Source organism: Sciurus carolinensis, chromosome 1, assembly GCF_902686445.1.
Source record: "Sciurus carolinensis chromosome 1, mSciCar1.2, whole genome shotgun sequence".
NCBI lineage: Eukaryota > Metazoa > Chordata > Mammalia > Rodentia > Sciuridae > Sciurus > Sciurus carolinensis.
The window spans coordinates 67,705,292-67,725,986 of record NC_062213.1 but is presented as its reverse complement, the minus strand read 5'-3'; the positions used below and the strand labels follow the sequence as shown (position 1 = coordinate 67,725,986).

The following is a 20,695-nucleotide window of genomic DNA, read 5'->3' as shown; positions in this document are numbered from 1 at the left end:
AATTTGCCTTTTAAAACCACCTTACGGAAATAAGTCAAGATAGATTAGGGCCCTTATGATACACTAATACCATTAGTTCCACTCTCCTGGGAAGCTAGATATTTCCTTTTTAGTGGTAGCATGTAACCAATCAGGATTGGGGTGAACTACGTTGTATGTTGAAATGGTAATGAAAGTTCAGGACACATCGTTTACCAGACTCCTGGACTAGGACTAAATCCTTGCAAAGCTATGTCAAGAGTTCCTCTCAGTGCCTCTAAGACTGACACTGTTTCCTGACCTGACTAGCCAGTTCGTGGGGTGGGGGAGGGGTGGTTTGGAAAGACTGTAACCGATTTAGCCTGGGAAATGGCGCCCACGGTTTGACAGACCCTGAGCCTAGCAGGGAAACCTGGTGGCATCCTCCGTAGCCTGGGTACCGGAGAGCCGTGCGAACAGCCAGCGGGGCTGTGCGGCCTCCGGGACGGCAGGGGGCGACCTCCGCCGCGCGGCATCCCCCGAGGGCCTCAGTGGAGGCGGGGTCGCGCACGGCAGTTGGCGAAAGGCGTGAGGAGGGCTGGGCCGGAGAGGCGGAGCCTCGACCGGCGGCTTGTCACACTGTTCCCGCGCCGGGTGACCGCCACCACTTATTCGGTCCGCAGAGAGCCTCGCTAGAGCGTTGTGCGTCTACTCGGACGCGAGCCCGCTCTCCTGAGTAAGGGTTCGCTGGCTGCGGTTGGGGAGAAGGCCGGGCGGGGTGTGGCCTGGGGTGGGGTGAGAGGCTTCCAGAGCTAAGTTCGCGGCACCCGGGCGGAGGCAGGGGCTCCCGGGGGCGGAGGTCGCGTGGCAACCTGCTGGCGACGCCAGAGTTACAGGGGCTGGGGTGGGGATTTCTTGCCGGGTGGGGGTCTCGAGCCTGCTGGGTGGGACGGAGGAGGTGGCCCTAGTTATAGATGTGGAAGTTTGGGGTCTCGCGGCGGCGAGGCGAGCCGGCGGTGACGGGGTCACGGGTGTTGGGGGCGGGGGTTTCCTCACGGTGGTGACTTGTGGCTGGGCAGGGGCGGTGCTCGAGTTACAGGGCCTCCTGTCGGACTGGTGGCAGTCGGTCAGAATGGGGGCGGTACCCAGGTTACAGGGGCGGGGGTTCTCCATGTGTTGGGGTCTCTCAACTGTCTGGGAGAGACGATGCACTGCTTAAGTGGTCCAGATTCCCAGGCCACCATGGTTGCCGCCTCCTCAGGTGTTGTTGAGAGCCGGTTGCCTGACAACGCACTGACGCTTTCTAAAGAGTCAGCCACCCCTAGCACCTGGAGACAAGCTGTACTGAGCCGTTGCTCCCGCGCACCTTCTCTCCTTGGAGGCCTGGCCGCCTCTGTTCTGCTAAGCCTCCCAGAGCGCCCTTCTTCTTCCTCCTCCGGGCCGGTTAATGTTCAACATTTGAGTGCTTGTGCGCGAAGGCACTGTTCCCAGGGCTTTGCAAGTAAAACTTAATCTTCACCATGTCCCTGTGAGGTCGTTGCTGTTATTATCCTCCCCTTACCCCTGTGTTTGCTTTGTAGCTTGAGCTTGAATCTTTTCTGATTATAGTATTATTATATGGAAATTAAATGCAATTTTCATTCAGTGTTAGCAGTGGGACTCATCTTTTGAGAGAGGCTGGTGGTCAAAGATTATAGGATTAAGAAGCTTAACTAGGATTTTGGGGAAGACAAATTCTGAAGTAAGCTACCGTCCAGTTTTCAAATGCAAAATACCTAAAAAGGGTGTAAAAGCAACCCTTTAGGCTGGGGTTGTGGCTCAGTGGTAGAGCACTTGCCTAGGTGTGAGGCACTAGGTTTGAATCTCAGCACTGCATATAAATAAATATAATAAAGGTTCATCAAAAACTAAAAATATATATGTAAAAAAAACAACCCTTTATGTAAAACATGAGTAAATATGTACAATATGAGTTTGTAAAAAGCCTAATTTATCCTGAGAAGTTCTTGTTTTATGTGAAAGAATGGCTTGTCATGTTGACAAGTAAAAAAGGAATCTGGTGGAAACCAGTAAGATGCTTTTTTCTTATCATTCTTCTGACTTTTTGGTGGTTAAATATCTGCTGAAATGCGCCACTGGGAGGACATTTTGGATCTCTTGCAGCACTGATGATTTAGGAGGGAGCTGGTGTGGGTTTACACATCAAGTTATCTTAATATCATTCTGACATACTTTGTGATGTGCTTTCTGAGTGGTAAACAAAGGTGTTTGAGCAAGTGTTTTAGCAATTTTGTGTAACCCAAAGGCTATGTAATGTACGCTACTGACCTATTAATGTTGAAATGGTAATGATATTTACTAATGCAAATTTATTTTTTTATCTTTTAATTATTATTTTTTTAATTTTACAGACTGAATTTTGATTCATTGTACACAAATGGGGTACATTTTTTGTTTCTATGGTTGTGCACTATATAGATTCTTACCATTTGTGTCATCATACATGTACATAGGGTAATGATGTCTGTCTCATTCCACTATTTTTCATAACCCCCTCCTCCCTCTCATTTCCCTCTACATAATCTAAAGTTCCTCCATTCTTCTCTCACCTCATCCCCCAACCCCCATTATATATCCGCTTATCAGGGAAAACATTTGGTTTTTGGTTTTTTGGGATTGGCTTATTTCACTTAGCATGATATTCTCCAATTCCATCCATTTATCTGCAAATGCCATAATATTATTCTTCTTTGTGGCTGAATATTATTTCATTGTGTATCTTTTTGTTTGATGTTGCACTGGTAAGGACTGGATGGGGTGGCAGTTTCTTAGGAGAATGGAAAATGGGAGCAGGAGTGGGAGACATGCAGCCCATTGGAATGATGTGGAGTCAAACACTTTTCTTACTTGTCTGCAGGAACACTCTCATTCTTGATGGCATACTTCTATAGGTCCTGATATGCCATGTTTTTCTCTTTGATATGCATCACCAGAAAAATGACCAATGCATTTCTGAGGAAGACTCAGAGAGATGCCTTTCTCTTCTTCAGCTGGTAAGGTTTCCATAACACTTCCTGGTAGGCAAGGATGAAAGTTTTTCACATTTAAGTCTCCAGATGAAGCGTTGGCCTGCTTGAGTTTTGGGCCAACGAATGTGAAGAGAATACGACTGTTCTTTATATTGTAATGTTTTACAAGAGTGGTTTCAAACACCTTTTTCTTTTTACGGTCAGCCTTACAGTTGTCAGGTAATGTTCTGATTTCTGGTTCCCTAGTGTCAGTGTTTGCTTCTTCTTTCCTTAATTCAGCAGAAGCTTGATGTGATTTTCCTTCTTTGGGGACATTCTTCAAATGACATTGATAGTAGAGCTCATCCAATGTATGATAGGGATCATCAGGATCAGTTTCAGTGGAACGTCTGTTTAGGGTAATCTGTAGAATTTTCTTCCACTGGGTTGACATTTTCAGAATTTTTAGGTTCTGCTTTCATATATTGAAGAATTAATTCCCTGTGACCACTATGACCACTAGCAGCAGCAAAAGCTAATGCCATCTGTCCAAAGTTATCTGTAGCAGAGACATCAATACCATTCTGGAGAAGGAGCTCACCTCTGTGTTCTGATTTGTGCTCCATAGCAAACATGAGGGCTGTTCTTCCCTTCAGGTCAACAGCACATACATTTGCTTTCCTCTGAATTAAAGTCTCTACCATCAGCTCTTTTTTATACTTTATGGCAAGTAAAAGTGGTATATGGCCATTCTTGGTTTTGGCTTCCAAATTCACATTTTGTGAAATCAATTTTTCCACTAAAGTTGGTTACTCCAAAGCAACAGCCAGGTGGAGAGTTGTTTCATTCCTGATGTTGTGAGCATGTGGATTGGCACCATGTTCTAATAGGATATTTGCACACCGCTCTTCCATGTACTGTAGTGCCTTCATCAATGGTGTGTTGCCATCAAGATCACTGAGGTCTATCTTACAATTCTTCTTTATTAGAAAATTCACCATTTCTGCTTTGCCAAAGGCACAGGCATAATGTAGAGCAGTCCTAGATCCTGTGATGCACTGAGTTTGATCCCCACCACCACATGAAAATAAATAAACGAAAATAAGGGTATCTTGTCCGTCTGCAGCTGAAAGGCCCTTCTCAACCTTGTCAAGGTCATCAGAACAAGGAAGGTCTGAGAAACTGTTCACCCGCAAAGAGAAGTCTATAGGGACAGGAACTGAATATCATTTGGGATCCTGGATGGGGTCCTGAGGGAGCGGACTAACTGGAGGGTGGCGGCCTTCCCCAAAGGGCAGGGCGGCGGTCCAGCGACCACAGAGGACCGTGGTCCAGGCAATATGTCTCCGCCAGTGCTGAAGCAGCCAGACGCCAACACTGGACAGGACATCCCTAAGGCAAATTTATAATACATCTTTAATGTATGCTAAAATGGTTTTATAGATTCATTCTCTTGGTATCCTGTCCTCTAGCTTCCCTCTTTGTCCCCAGCAACATGGCATTTACTTCATAAAACTTTGAGAGGGATTTGTCAAAATTTGAGTGTGACCTTGGAAGTAAATTGCTCATGTGAATGTCATCTGCCAGAAGAAAAACCTGTCATTCGGGTGGAAAGATTCCTGGTAGATAAGTGAGAAACATTGTCCTGGTCACCTCATCCTTTCCTCTTTTTTCCTAGGTCTTTTTCCCAGGTGTCTTTTCTCACCTTACATGCCTACATGTTATTACTTCTCTAAAGTCTTTGGTTCTGTTTTCATATTGCAAGGTCTCTTTTGTCAGGCAACCTCTTCTCTTAGTCAATGTCATTTTGTAAATCAAAACAGCATTGAGATTCCATCTCACCTCTGACAGAATGATGATGATGATGATGATTTAATTTTTTCATTATAATAGTACATATTAATTGTTCAAAACAATGGAATTCAATACATGCAGATAACCCACTTTGATTGTATTCACCCTTCCAGTTCACCCCCTTCCCAAATAGTCTCCTCTCTGCTTTCACATAGTCCTTCACCCCTCTCTGACATCACATATGAGAGAAAACATGTTATACTTATCTTTCAGAGTCTGGTTTATTTCCCTTAACATTACCATTTTTAGTTCCATCCATTTTTCTGCATATGACATGATTTTATTCTCCTTTATGTTGATATACTTCATTGTGTACATATACCACATTTTCTTTACACATTCATCTGTTAATGAGCATCCAGGCTGATTCTATAACTTGGCTGTGGTGAATAGTGCCTTGATAAACATGGGTATGCACGTATCACTGTAGTATGTTGACTTTGTTGCAGATATATACCCAGGAGTGGTACAGCTGTGTCTTATGATAGTTCTATTTTCAGTGTTTTAAGGAACCTTGGTACTGTTTTCCACAGTGGCTGTACAAATTTACATTCCCATCAATAGCATATAAAAGTTATTTTTCCCTACATTTTCACCAGCATTTTTTTAATCTTGATAATAGACATTCTAACTGGGATAAGATGGAATGTCAGTGTAGTTTTGATTTGTGTTTCCTTGATGGCTAAAAATGTCAAGCATTTTTTCATGAGATTTATTGATCATTTTTACTTCTTTCTGGAAGTGTCTGTTCAGCTCTTTTGGTCATTTATTAATTGAGTTGCTTTTCTGTTAAATTTTTTGACTTCCTTACATATTCTGGCTATTCTCTTTCACATGAATAGTTGGCAAAGATTTTCTCTCATTCCATAGACTATCACTTCACACTGCTGATTGTTTTCCTTTGCTGTGTGGAACCTTTTTAATTTGATTTAATCCCATTTGTCAATTCTTGCTATTATTTCTTGAGCTACTGGAGTCAAGTTCAGAAAATCATTGCCTATACCTGAAAATTGAAGTGTTTCCCTTTAGTACTTTCAGTTTCAAGTCTTACGTTAAGGTCTTTGATTCATTTTGAGTTGATTTTTATACAGTGAAGATGGGGATCTATTTTCAATATTTTACATATATAATTCTAATTTTCACAGCATCATTTTCTGCAGACTGTCTTTTCTCCAGTATATATTTTGGCTCCTTTGTGGAGAATCAGATAGCTGTAGATGACTATTTCATTAGTTCATGTGTTTATTATGCCAATACCATGCTCTTTTTGTTTTGTTTTAATGCATCTATAGTATATTTTGAAATTGGTTATTGTGATGTCTCCAACTTTATACTTTTGCTCAATATTGCTTTGGCAACTTGGTTATTTTATGTTTCCATATGAATTTTAGGATTTTTTTTCAACTTCTCTAAAGAATATTATTGGTATTTTGATGGGGATTGTATTGAATCTGTAGGTTGCTTTTGCTAGTGAGGCAAGCACTCTACCAACTGAGTTATATCCCCAACCCAGTTCATTGTTGATGTATAGGTATCTGCTGGGTTTTGTACATTCAGTTTGTAGGGTATTACATTTATTGATTTGCATATGTTGAACCAAGCTTGCATCCCTGGAATGAAACCAACTTGATCATGGTGTATCATCTTTTCAGTGTGCTGTTGAATTTGATTTGCAGAATTTTGCCAAGGATTTTTGTATCTTTGTTCATCAATGACATTGGTCTGTTTTTTTTGTTGTTGTTGTCGTCGTGACCCTACAGGTTTTGGTAGTAGGATAATGCTATCTTTGTAAGATGAGTTTGGAATAGTTCTTCCCTTTCCATTTTATGGAAGAGTTTGAGGAATATTGGTATTAGTTCTTTAAAAGCTTGATAAAATTCAGCAGTGAATCTGTCTGAATCTGGCCTTTTCCTTGTTAGGTAGCTTTTTATCACTAAATTAATCTCATTGCTTGTTATTGATATGTGTAGACTTTTTGTATCCTGCTGGTTCAATTTTGGTAGATAATAGGTATCTAGAAAATTGTTCATTTCTTGTAGGTTTTCCAATATATTGTAGTTTTTCAAAATGTTTGCTAATGACCTAGAATCCAGTGATAACTGTTGTACACTTTTTCATCTCTAATTTATTTGGGTCTTCTCTCTTTTTTTGCTTCATTTGGCTAAGGTTTTGTCAGTTCGGTTTATCTTTTCAAAGAACCAGCTCTTCTTCATTGATGCTTTGTATTGTTTTAGTCTCTACATTTGCTCTGATCTTTATTAGTTCCTTCAACTAATTTTGGGTTTGGTTTGTTCCTGCTTACTTTTGGATTCCATTTCATTCGACTATCATTCTCCATCCTTTTACTTTCAGCCTATTTGTCTTTGTAGTGAGGTGAGTTACAAATAGCAAACAGATGAGTCTTGTTTTTTAATCCAGTCAGCTAGTCTTCATTTTTTTTTAATTGAAGAATTCAGATTATGCACATTTAGGATTATTATTGAAAGACATGTCTTGTTCCTGTTATTTTGTTGTTTTTCTTTTGAGAATTTTGTGTTCCTTTCTTCCTTATTTATCTTAGAGATTTGTTGGTTTACTGTATAATCATGCTTGATAATTTCCTATTCCTCTTTTGCTTTTTCTTCTATAGAGATTTATTCTTTCCTGTGTTTTTGTGGTTGTGTTTTCTTGTTTCCTCAGCTGGGTATAGGATTCCTTTGAGTGTTTTCTGTAATGCTGATTTAATGACCATGAATTCTTGTAGTGTGTACTTGGGAAATATTTCTCCAATTCTAAAAGATAACTTTGTTGGATATAATAATAATCTAGGCTGGAAGTTATTTTCTTTTAGGGCTTGAAATATAGCATTTCATGCCCTCCTGGCCTTTAGAGCTTTTTTTTTTTTTTTTTTTTTTGCGGTGCTGGGGATTGAACCCAGGTCCTTGTGCTCACGAGGCAGGCACTCTACCAACTGAACCATATCCTCAGCCCCTCGTAGAGCTTTTAATATTTTTTCTTCTCTACTTTTGGCATTTTGACTAAATATGTTTTGAAGAGGTTCTATTCTGGTCATGTATTTCGGGTTCTAAATACCTCTAGTACCTGGATGTCCATATCATTCCCAAGATTTGGGAGAAATTTCTGCTGTTATTTCACTGAGTACATTTTAGCTTGTACTTCTGCTCCTTCCTCTAGATCTGTGGGTCTTAAGTTTTTCTTTAATGTTGCCCAGAGTACATTTTACTCATAGTTTCTTATTTTCTTTTTACTTAAACTACTTTCTAAATATGGCCAGCCCCAGGTATAAAACTTATACTGGCTCTCTATACAGAGCCCAAGTCTCTTGTCTGCTCAGACTGCATATTTACAGGGTGTCAGACTGTACTCTGGGAGATCTTTCAACCTGCTGAAAGAGTACTTCTCCCCTGGTGTGCCACCTCAGAGCTCAGTGTTGGTGTACTCTCATTTATTATTCTAAATATCAATATTTCTGAGTTTCACATGGTCACAACTCTCCTCAATTGCACTCCACAGTTTTCCTATGGGCCCCCCTCCCTCAACATGCGGCTGCATACCTCTCGATTTAGTTTAACCTCATGGAGCAGCAGATAAGTGCTGACTGCAATCTGCCATCTTACTCTTCTTAATATTTGTAATGTTCAAACATTGCTAAATCTTTATGTCCAGCCTGGATTCCATTCTGGGTTCCCTGTTTGTCAATTTGTGTTCTTGATATGTCCACTAGATCTGTTAGGGGTATGTCATATCCAACTCTTAAACTCCTGTCTGGCTAGACTGAGTCTCTGTGGCAAGGGACATTAGCTTATCTCAATTTTAAAGCAAGGGTCATGCTTTATTCTTTTTATCCTCCCAGCATACTTCATAATGTCCTGCTTTAGGAGTGTAGTCATTTTCCATTGCTTTTACTTGTGCAGAGGGGAGAAAATATGTATTTCACTCCTTGAGAGGGATAATGATAGGAGGCCCCCCCCCCCCCCCCCCCCGCCTTTTTTCTGATTGATGAAATTGGGAGAAGGAATTGGATATATTGTTTCTTCTGGGTCCTTCTATTTCTGATTTCCCTAGACTTAGCAGAATGGTAAGTTATAATCTGCTTCTATTTCTATCTTTATTATAAGCATCCAGGGCCTAAATTAACAATTTAGAGTTGTTGGTTTGCATTTTGTTAACCAGGATCAATTTGCAATTTTTGGTGATTTAAATTTTAGCATACCATTTTTGTGGTATTGGGGATTGAACCCAGGGCCTCGTGCTTGCTAGGCAAGTGCTCTACCAGTGAGCGACTTCCTCCCACCCAAATTCCAGCATACTTTAAGTTTGAAGGCTTCCATTGTTTCTTTCTTTTTCTGGTGTTGGGGATAGATCCCAGAGCCTTCAGCATCCTAAACGTGTGCTCTGCTGCTGAGCGCCACTCCCCCTCCCCCAGCCTAGAGGCTTTCTTTTTAAACAGTAAGTATGTCTGTACACACAAAGACTATGTCAATATAGCAGTATTTAATAAGATAACTGATGTATTGATTTCTGAGTGTCAGATTTTGTGTTATACATTTTGAAACATTATTTTGCTTTTTTCTTCGTAACTCTGGAGAAGGTAGTATTTCCACTTTTCAGATGGGGAAGGACTCTTAGGCATAGAGAGACTAAGGAACATACTTGACATCAATCACATAGAGTCCTGTGAAATGGATTTCAAATCCTAGTATTTCAAGTAAAACTGAAAATTGTTATGTACATACTGTGTATATATCTACCAAGGGGAAAAATACCTGTTTAAAAAAAAAAAAAAAAACTTGTGAGTGATTTTACATGGTAGGTGTCAGTAAGATTAAGAATCCATTTAGGGAGCTGGGATTGTGACTCAGTAGTAGAATACTTGCCTAGAATCCGTGAGGCACTGGGTTCGATCCTCAGCACCACATTTAAAAAAAAAAAAAAAAGTAAATAAAATAAAATAAAATAAAATAAATATTGTGTCCACCTACAACTAAAAATATATAGTATATAACCCATTTAGGTTTCTTTCAGCTGATTGCCCTTGCAATTTAATTCTTACTGTATTTTGTACCATTGTAGGCTATACCCATCAACCTAATCTGTTATTCACTAAGTAATTTAGGAATAAATTTTATAGTTGAAGTAGTTTTATGTAAGTTGTTACATGCTCTTAGGTAGTCATCAACAGCTAGAAGTTGGTCAATTGTATTGCCTAGGTGTTAGTGTTGCTAGGAACTGGTCTGGTACTTAAAAGTAACTTGGTGTGCTTCTGTTAAAGATATACAATTGTACAGAACATTGACATCAGATAAGACCTCTCTGTGCCTATGATGGTTCAAGACAAAAACAAATATTCCATATCCAAACAGATAAAACATGAACATTGTCCTAGCCACAAAACATCAAAAACATCCCTTCTCTTAGCTGATAGAAATGACTTTAGCTTTTTTTTTTTAAAGTCAGTTACAGCTTTAGCCTAATGTATAGTTAAGTGTTATTAACATGTTCAATTATAGAATTACTCCCACTTCCTGACAACAGAGCTCTGCTTCTTTAAATCTTCCTGCAAATCACTCTAATGCAAACCTCAATCATGTGTCTTTTTTAGTACCTGCTTACACAGATACCCAGGTGTTGCTTATGGTGTGTGTTTTTTTGCAATTCTCAGTATGGTAAGTAGTTAATCCAGCTTATTTAAATATAATAGTGATCCTGGTGGTCTTTAGCTGTAGATAATTAACAAGAGAAAACTTATTAACCTCTTTGATTTTTTTCAATTTAATATTAAAGATGTAATCTAATCAAGTTAGGACCAAGTTGGAAATAATTAAAAACATACTTACATTGCTGGTAAATTTTGCATTTTAGTTATGTCATATACTATACTCACTACCATTGTTTAAAAGTTTTATTATTGTGATTACTGTTATTTACACTCAGTTATAGAATTTGTAATAATGGGTATTACATTATAGTAAAGAAAATAAGTATTTTGAGTTCAAGAGAGATGTTTCAAATTCTGGTTAAAAGACATATAAATGAACATGCTAAATTAATTGTTTAATTAATTAATAATTGCTTATAGGGTTGGTATGAAAACCAATTAGAGTTCAGTGTGAGAATCTTGTTACTTTGTTTCTCTAAATTACTAATATTTCTGCTTAGATATTGTATAAAATCTTATAGCAAAGTGTATTCATTGTCTTTTATTTCTATCAGATGGAAGATATTTAGGAAAATTAGGATTTCAGAAGAGAATTTTTTTTTTTTTTTTTTTGCCGGTTGTGGTGGTGCACACCTGTAATCCCAGCAACTTGGGAGACTGAGGCAGGAGGATCTCAAGTTGAAAGCCAGCCTTAGCAACTTAGTGAGGCACTAAGCAACTCATTGAGACCCAGTCTCTAAATAAAATATAAAAAAGGACTGGGGATGTAGGGGATGTAGCACAGTGGTTAAGTGCCCTTGGGTCAATCCCTAGTACAAAAAAGAAAAAAAAAAAAAAAAAAAAGGAAGTGATTTTTTGACATGAAAATTTTTTTGCTGCTGAGCTGTTCTAAAAAATCTAGTAAGTCTTTTGTGACTATTAGCAAATGAACAATAACTTAGTTTGGAATATATTTTGGTAAAATTATATTTTAAAATTATTATTTTTGTCAGTTACAGTGGTGTACACCTGTAATCTCAGTGACTAAGGAGGCTGAGACAGGAGGATCACAGGTTTGAGGACAGCCTCAGCAATTTAGCACAGACCCTAAGCAATTTAGTGAGACCCAGTGTCAAAACAAAAAATAGAAAGGGCTGAGGATATTAATTCAGTGGTAAAGAGCCTGGGTTCAATTCCCAGTACACCACCCCCCCCAAAAAAAAAAAAAAAAAGTATTCTTTTTGGAAGTAAATCATGGCATGAAGTTTGAAGTTTGCATTACATATTTTATTGGTAAAAGTTCATTTCTTTTTGGTAAAACTCGGTTTTCTACCTTTTTACAAATTATCATTGTCCCTCAAATATTAAATTCATTAGATACTTTTTTCCTTTAATTTTCTAGCTTTCAGTATTGTTTTTATCAGTTCTTGTATCTCTTTTTCCCTTTGCTAAATATGTTGACTGAGTTTTCTCTATATCCTCCTAATTATTCCATTTCTACAGTTTTTTACAGCTTCAGTTCTTCTGTTACCTCCTTAAGTGAACATTGCCCAGCATTTTGTTCTGTTTTGTTATTTCTCTTTTTTAGTGCCTTTGGTCATTTACAAGGGTCTTAAAAATAGCTGATTTAACTCTTTAAAATAGTTAACTCTTTTTTTTTTTTTTTTTGGGTGCTGGGGATCAAACCCAGGGCCTTGTGCTTGCAAGGCAAGCACTCTACCGACTGAGCTATCTCCCCAGCCCCAAAATAGTTAACTCTTTGTTGTGGTGGTGGTGCTAGGGATCAAACCCAGGCCTCACACATACTAAGAAGTCACTCTACCACTGAGCTACACCCCCAGCCCAGTAAAATAGTTAATTCCTAAGTAAACATTTCTTCTGTGGTTCATTTCCTTGAATTTGGAGCTTGAATTTTTAACTTTCTGCTAGAAATTTCCATTAGCACTTTTACTGGGTTCAACTTAACAAATGTAAGGCACACTTTTCCAAACCAGCTACCTTGTTCTGACTTATTTTTGTCCAGGATTCCATGTATATTTTGTTTCCAGGCTGAAACCTTGTCATCATTAGTGATTCTTTTTTGGTCATATATCTAATTAACCACTAAATTTGATGGATATTTGGAAAACAGTTTTAGAAAAATTGTAGTTTCAATGAGGAAGGTAGTCTTTTCAAAAAATGGTACTGGAATAATTTATATTCATTCAGAAAAAAAAATTGAATCTTAAAAAATCAAACCTTGAAACAGGCATGATGACCAGGCCTGTAATCCCTGTGATTTGGGAGGCTAAGGCGGGAGAATTGCAAGTTCAAGGCCAGCCTTGTCAACTTAGACTCTGTCTCCCAAAAAAAAAAAAAAATAAAAAATAAAGGTGGGGGTGGGTCAGGGAGGACTCTGAGTATAGCTCAGTCATAGAGTGTCCCTGTGTTCAATCCCTGGTATTCCCCCCAAAAACAAACCCAGATATTAAACTTTGACCCTTCCAGTTTGCAAAAATTAAATTTAAATGACTCATAGAGTTTAAGAGAAAACTGTAAAAAAAAATTCTAAAACAGAAAAACCTGTGATCTTGGGTTGGGTAAAGAAATCATAGCTATGACATAAAGACACAATGAATTAATTAAAAATTGAAAAAATTTCATAAATTGGACTTGATAAAAATTAAACACTTTAGCTGTTAAGGTATCATTAAGAAGACTTAACAGATTATAGACAGTGAGAAAATGTTTACAAAACATGTTTGATAATGAACTTATACTCAGTATATGAAAAGAAATCTTGTAACTCATTAATAATAAAACAACCTAATTACAAAAATGAGCAGAAGATTTGAGTGGATACGGTCCCAGTGATTATATATGTGGATATATGAATGGCAAATAAACACATGTAAAGTAATTAAATTCAAATTAAAACTACATATACATATTACTGTCTACTCAATAGAATGACTAAGATCAAAAATAGTGAAAGTAATAAGCCTTGGTGAAGATGTAGAAATTGCAACCATTGTATATGGCTTATTGGAATTTAAAATGATATAACCACTATGCTTTAAGGAACAGTTTAGTCATTCCTCAAAATGTTAAACAGTTCATGTGACCCAGAAATTCTGTGTATGTATGTAGAAAAAAATTGAAAACATGTTCACATAAAAACTTGTACATGAGTTTTCATAACAGCATTTTTTCACAAATAGCCAAAATATGGAAACAACTTAGATATCCAGCAACAGGTGAATTTGTTTCTCTAAATTACTAATATTTCTGCTTAGATATTGTATAGTGTGATATTTCTATACAATGGACTATGACTTAATAAAAAACAACAAACTATTCAAGATAGATACTACAAAGGTGAATCTCATAAACACTAAGTGAAAGAAGCTAGACACAAAGACTGCATATTCTACATGATCATTTTGTATGGAATTTCCAGATTAATCAAAACTATAGAGGAAGAGATAGTTTCCTGTGTTGGGGGTAGGAGTGAGGGTTGATTGCAAAGAAGAATGGAGGAGCTTCTTGGGGTGGTAGAAACATAAAACATGTTTGTGGTGTTACTTGAACAACTATATGAATTTAAAGTTATTGGAATTATGCACTAAAATGTGAATTTTATGATATATAAATTATCAGTTAAGACAGCAGCTTATGAACTTAAAAACAATGCTAGGGCTTATTAAAAAAAGGAATTCATGATTCCACACTGATGATAAACCAAATGAATGAGACGAGAGAAGGACTTTTGATTATACTGGAATGATAAGTGAATGGTAAATAAATGTGCAGGAAGTGGCAGAATTAGAAAATTAACCTTTTGCAGCCATACAGGAAAAAAATTGGGTCAGTCGAGAATCACTAATCTAAATCTAGGGGAAAATTTTGATCAGGAGTAGGATATTTGCATGGTATAAAAGTATTCCCTCATAGACTGCTTATTATTACAAGGGAGCAGTTGTACAGAAATCATACAACATCTTGTCCAAGGTGATTAAGTCAATCTCATTAGTGAGGGGCAAGTATGTATGTGTTGGTTACTGGTGACATCTTGAGAAAGACACATCACCTCTTAAGTAGTATTCCTGTGGAGAGTGTATAACTTGAATTTAGTCATGAAGAAATGTCAGGCAAACCTCAGATGAGGAATGTTCTATTTAAAAAGGTGGATAGTGGATGGTTATATATTAAAAAGTATTAATGTTATGAGAGACATAGGAAGGTTGTAAAGATGATTCAAATTAAAGAAGGCTAAGGAGGCGTGACAATGAAATGAATTACCTGAACTAGAAAAAGAAAAATATGCTGTAAAGGCCTTATTGTACCGCTTGACAAAATTGAAATATGTATAGTAGATTAGACTTTTAAAACAATTATTGTTTCTGAAGTTAGTAAATTATGTTGAGGCTATGGAAGAAGATAACCCAATTTTATCTTTTTTTAAGTTTTTTTTTTTTTTTTTTTTTTCTGTACTGGGGACTGAACCCAGGGGTGCTTTACCACTAAGCTACATTCCCAGCCCTTTTTATTTTTTATTTTGAGACAGGATCTGAATTGCCAAGTCTAGCCTTGAACTTGGTGATGCTACTGCCTCAGCCTCCTTAGTAGCTGAGATTACAGGCTTGTGCCAGTAGACCTGGCGTGTGTGTGTGTGTGTGTGTGTGTGTGTGTTGTGCTAGGAATGGAACTAAAGATGCTAGGCAGGTGCTTTACTGCTGAGGTACATCTCCAGCCCTGACCTAATTCTTAAGAAATACACACTGGAGAGTTTAGGAGCAAAGGACTATGCTAAACGTAATTCACCCTCTGAATAATTTTAGAAAAAATTGTATAGAGAAAATGACTGGGACCAAACAGAAGTTAAAGAAAGTGGGGCAAAATTTTACCAGTAGAGAACTGATAAAGATTATCTGGGTATTTTTTGGTAAAAAAGTGCTTTAAGGATTAAAATTTTCTTGTTTTTGTTTGTCTTTGTGATGATGGTGGTGGTGGTTCATTTTCTTTTTTATTCATTTTCAGATATTTTAAAATATGTCATAGGCTTTTCTGGAGAATTGGGAGAGTAATCAGGCAGGCAAATTTATGATCAAGCTTAAGGTTGAAGTTTTCAATTTGATAAATGAGATTGAATACTAAGGATTGTAGGCCTGCATGGTGAGAAAGTAAAAATATTGTAATATAGTCATGCTCCTTGAAGAATTGTTATTTCTTCTTTTTTTTCAGAAGCTGAAAAATGACTGATAATTTGGATGAATTTATTGAAGAGAGAAAAGCCAAGTTGGCCAAAGACAAAGCAGAATTGGAAAGTGATCCACCTTACATGGAAATGAAGGTAAAATTAATAATTTTCTTATGTTTTATTGAGATTGTTTCTAAGGATTAGATTATACCTGTATAAATGCAAAAAATCTTCTTCTATGAGTGAGAATCTTCTGTTTCTTATTTTAATTTGGTTATGCTGTGTCATTCTAAATCTGAGAGCCTGACTCCAGGCAAGATTTCAGTGATTTTTTTTTTTTTTTTTTTGCGGTGTTGAGGATCGAACCCAGGGCCCTGTGCTTGCAAGGCAAGCACTTTACCAACTGAGCTATCTCCCCAGCCCTCGATTTCAGTAATTTTTGAGTGCTGTTTTTCTTTTGTGATATTTTATATCTCACAGTATTTCTCCTCTCTTTTGTTGTGAGTTTTAATGAATAATTACGTGCTTCATAAGATGATTAGGAGATAAGTTCTTGGACAGAGAACTTCCAGAATATAACCAAATGTAAAAGCAAGTTCTTGTTTTAAGTAAAAAAGTTAGATTATTTAATGAATTGATTAAAACAATTTTCTTTGAAATGTACATCAGTGGTTTGTTAGAGTTGTTTACTTAGTACTATTTGCTTTTCAGAATATAAATTTGTTAAAGTGATTGTTTCTGAATACATTTTCTATAAAGTTCTCTAAGTTTTTCTCATTTTGGTAAAAAAGTGATTCATCCATTTAGCAAATGCTTAATGAGATTATGCTAGGTACTGTGCTATGCTCTGAGAATATTGCACTAATTTAGACAGATATAGCATCATCTCTCATGTGTAAATATTAAGATATAGCATGTAGATTAGTCTGTGCCCTATGTTCTGTTCTAGTGAGAGTAAACCATACATTGTAGTTTGCCCAAGTGATTTCTGGCTTACCTGTTGTCTGTGTCTTAGCATTTCTCCTGGACAGTGGTATCCTGGTTGAGATGATAAATACTTTGGACGCTCTGATTATAATTTTACTTACATTGGTAACACTCATTGTCTTGAGTGTTAACTATGGACAGGACATATATTGTTATTTTAAGTTTCTAGATGAGTGAACTGACACATGGGAAAGTATGGTAATGAGATTAAATGATGAAGGTTGGTGGAATAGGCTTTGATCCGTGGCAGCCTGACTCCAGTGCTTGTTTTCTAAGCCATCATGCTAGGTTGCCTTTCTTCCATAATCTGCCATTATCAAGCAAACAGGCAGTCATGACAAGGACTATTTTTGGTGTTGGTACTGGAGATTGAATCCAGGGGCTTGCACATGCTAGACAAGTGCTCTGCCACTGAGCTACATCTCCAGCCCTATGTATTTCACTTAATTTAATAATAACATCCCTGTAAAGTAGGGGGAAATTTTTTGTTATACACTTCCAGAAATTGAAGCTCAAAGGAGTTAAATTGTCCAGGTACACATAGTGGGGGATGCAGGATTGAAACCTTCATCCAAATCCAGATTCTATCTTCTTCATCACTCTCTAGTACAGAGGGCTAGTGTATGGTGTTTGGAGTTACATAGTTTGGAGTACATAGGTTTTAATACAGGTTTATTATAATCGCTAATATTAAATAATATATAAATAATAATCTTTAAGTCTCACTTCATGAACCACCTGCTCATTGAGGCTTTGTAGTCCTTCAAACAGCATTTCTGGACCTCCTAACCTTGCTATTTTCTCTTTTCCCTGTCACTCTTTACATGTCACATAATCTAATTATGTATTATCTTTATGTGTCTCCGCAATAGTTTATGCTCTACAAGGGCAGCTATTCTTGTATTATTTTTACTCATATATTGTCAGTGCCTTGCACAATGCCTAGCATTTAACAGGAACTCAGTGAATATTTGTTAATAAGAGAATGAGTTAAATATTCAGATATTTATTATAGTTTTTAAATGCTTTTGGCTAGTCTCTTGTCTTATGCTTAAATTTCTTCTACAATGTACTGTGTAATTTTGTCAAGGCATTTAATATAAGTTTTGATTAATTTTATGTTTTCTGCCCCCGCCTCCACTGATTTATAAATATTATGTCTCGTTCAGGGAAAGGCATCAGAGAAACTTTCTGAAAATAGTAAAATATTAATCTCCATGGCTAAGGAAAACATACCGCCCAACAGTCAACAGACCAGGAGTTCCTTAGGTATGTTGCTAGATGTGCTAAACCCATTTTAATATATCCTTAGCAGGCAATTGTGAAAGAGGTTTGTCTTGTCAGAAAAAAAGATTTCTTTGGAATCTTGGTAACTTTCTTTTGTGGAATCTTACATGTGACAACATGATCTACATATGAAATATAACTCATACTGAGAAACCTATACCTTTTTTATGTGATATTGTCTTGGTTTTAATTTACGGAAATTATAGTAGCAAGTTTTTTTTGTTTTATACATAATTACAAACAAAAAATTTGAATGGAATTCTGTGTGTGAGAGAAGAATAGGGAAACTGTAATGAAATAAAAATGGTGGACTTGTTTTTGTTTAAAAGTCAAAGAAATATACTTAAAGGATGTAAAATGTTGTTTGATGAAAGACCATCATTTAATTATTGATGACCTTATTATGGTTGTAAAGATATTAATACTGTGGCCATACTGATTCTTTTGATTATGGTTTGGTATAAAAATACTTTTTGCCTCGTTGGTAGGTATATATATATATATATATATATATATATATATATATATGTTTATATATATATAGTTTATATATGTTATATATATGTATATATATATGTTTTTTTTTAAATTTTTAATTTAATTTAATTTTTTTGTGTGTGTGTGGTGCTGGGGATTGAACCCAGGGCCTGTGCTTGACATGCAAGCACTCTATGAACTGAGCTATATCCCCAGCCCTACTTTTTTAAAAAAAAGATATATGAATATTTTAAAAGTGCATCTTGTGAATTATTGATGATGACTGAAACTTTTTACAAAAATCCAAATATGATGAATTTATTTGGTAAAAGCATTTTTCTTATATGCACTGTTTTTCATAACCTTAGATATTCTTCCTAAATATAGCTTCTTTGCCTTTATATGTCACTGGATGCTGATGTTCTGTCTCTCTACCAGAAAAACAGCTCAAAATGAATGCCCTACTTTTAGGATCTGATATATAGATAACTCTTTCAGTTTTAAGTCTTACAAATTATTATCTAATATACATGATTTAGTGAATTAAAGTATTATATTTCTGTGAAGTTCCTTAATCTCTAAGTCCTTTATTTTAACTATAAAATAAGTTGGATTAACTTCTGCTCCTAAACTTTTATGAACTCAGTATTTGATTATTCTAAGAGAGAATATGTAGAAAAGTTTAATAGAATGTTCTTTCAAGCACTTAGGGTCACTAAGGTCATACAGAATCACTTTGAAATTCTTGGATTCCAGTTTGGTTTTATTATGCCTTTGGGACTTGTCGTGAACTATTTGTTTCCTTATTTTACTAATTGACATGAACTTTAAAGGTTGTGTGGACAGTATTTGAATACATATGAAAAGACAACAACATATAAATGAACCATTTTTATTTTTTTTTTTTGTCGTTGTTGTGTTTTTTTTGCGGTGCTGGGGATCGAACCCAGGGCCTTGTGCTTGCAAGGCAAGCACTCTACCAACTGAGCTATCTCCCCAGTCCTTTTTACATCTTTTTAAAGGTAGTTTTTTGGTTTTCGAGATTTATCTGAGGAATCTAAAAACTATTCTTTGATCATTACTTTTACAAATATGGAGAATTTAATGTATAACTTGAAGACAGTGACCTCTGCCTGTTCTTTAATTGGAGTTACTTAAGGTTCTGACCTAAGCACTTGTCATACTTTATACACTGCTAAGTGTATAAGTGACTATATCCATTCATAGGACTTTATTTACCATGTATTCATGACTTCTAAATCTGTATCCCAACTCCAGTTTCAATAATGAACTTGAGGTAGAAATATATATTTAATTTCCTAGTGGACATCTCTAGTGGGATGTCATGGACTCAAAAATCAACATATGTAAAATTAGTTTACATCTCTTCTTCAACTTTTTGTTATTCTCCATTTTAGCAAACTGCCAGGTCATCCTTGACTCCTCTCTTTCTCTGTCCTGTTCATCAAGAAATTATACAAATTCAGTTGATTCTAATGCCTAAATCTCAAATAAGTTCACTTTTCTTTAACCCCCACTGCCATTCTCTTACTCTCTCTCTCTCTTTTTTTAAGAGGGTGTAGTGGTACTGGGGATTGAACTCAGGGGCACTTGGCCATTGAGCCACATCTCCAGCCCTATTTTGTATTTTATTTAGAGACAGAGTCTCACTGAATTGCTTATACCTCATTTTTGCTGAGGCTGGCTTTGAACTTGCGACCTCCTGCCTGAGCTTCCTGAGCTGCTGGGGTTACAGGCGTGTGCCACTGTGCCCAGCCATTCCCAGTCTTTTTGTTTTTTATTTTGAAATAAGGTCTTACTCAGTTTCTCTATCTGGCCTTGAACTTGAAATCATCCTGCCTCAGCCTCCTGAGTAGCTAGGACTATAAGTTTGTGCCATTATGCTCAGTAGAAAAGATGTTTTGAATGAATGAATTAATGTCCTTATTGCTAGTATAAAGTCTGTTCTCTTGGCCTTGTAGAATTTGATTTTCATGGTATGCTATTTTTAAAAAATTATCATTTGAAATAATTATTTTTGACTCACATTGAATCTTATTAAATAATAAAATATTATTTGATCTTTTTTTTTTTTTTTTTTTTTTTTTGAGGCAGGATTTTGCTCTATTGACCAGGCTGATTTCAAACTCATAGGCTCAAGCAGTCTTCCCACCTCAGCTCTCTGAGTTGCTAGGAAATTTGATTTTATGATTTTATAAGCATTTTGTTGCTAACCTCTCTCTCTCTCTTTCTCTCTTTTTTTTTTTTTTTTTATTCTAATCATTGCTAACCTGAATAATTGTGGTT

The 20,695-nt window shown here is 36.5% G+C and overlaps 1 protein-coding gene across 7 annotated transcripts in view; it reads left to right on the top strand.

Annotated features, from left to right (window-relative positions):
- The first annotated feature begins 579 nt into the window (after positions 1 to 579).
- Positions 580 to 20,695, top strand: part of Cspp1 (centrosome and spindle pole associated protein 1) — a 126,009-nt gene continuing 105,893 nt past the window's right edge. For 6 of the 7 annotated variants that reach the window (XM_047547476.1, XM_047547462.1, XM_047547448.1 and 3 more), the window contains exons 1-3: positions 580 to 694; positions 15,682 to 15,790; positions 17,794 to 17,893. In XM_047547476.1, the coding sequence (XP_047403432.1) occupies positions 15,692 to 15,790; positions 17,794 to 17,893 (199 nt within the window). In that variant the 5' untranslated portion in view covers positions 580 to 694; positions 15,682 to 15,691. Of the gene's footprint in view, positions 695 to 10,422; positions 10,487 to 15,681; positions 15,791 to 17,793; positions 17,894 to 20,695 lie in introns of all 7 variants that reach the window. The other variant, XM_047547442.1, reaches the window with a different exon arrangement.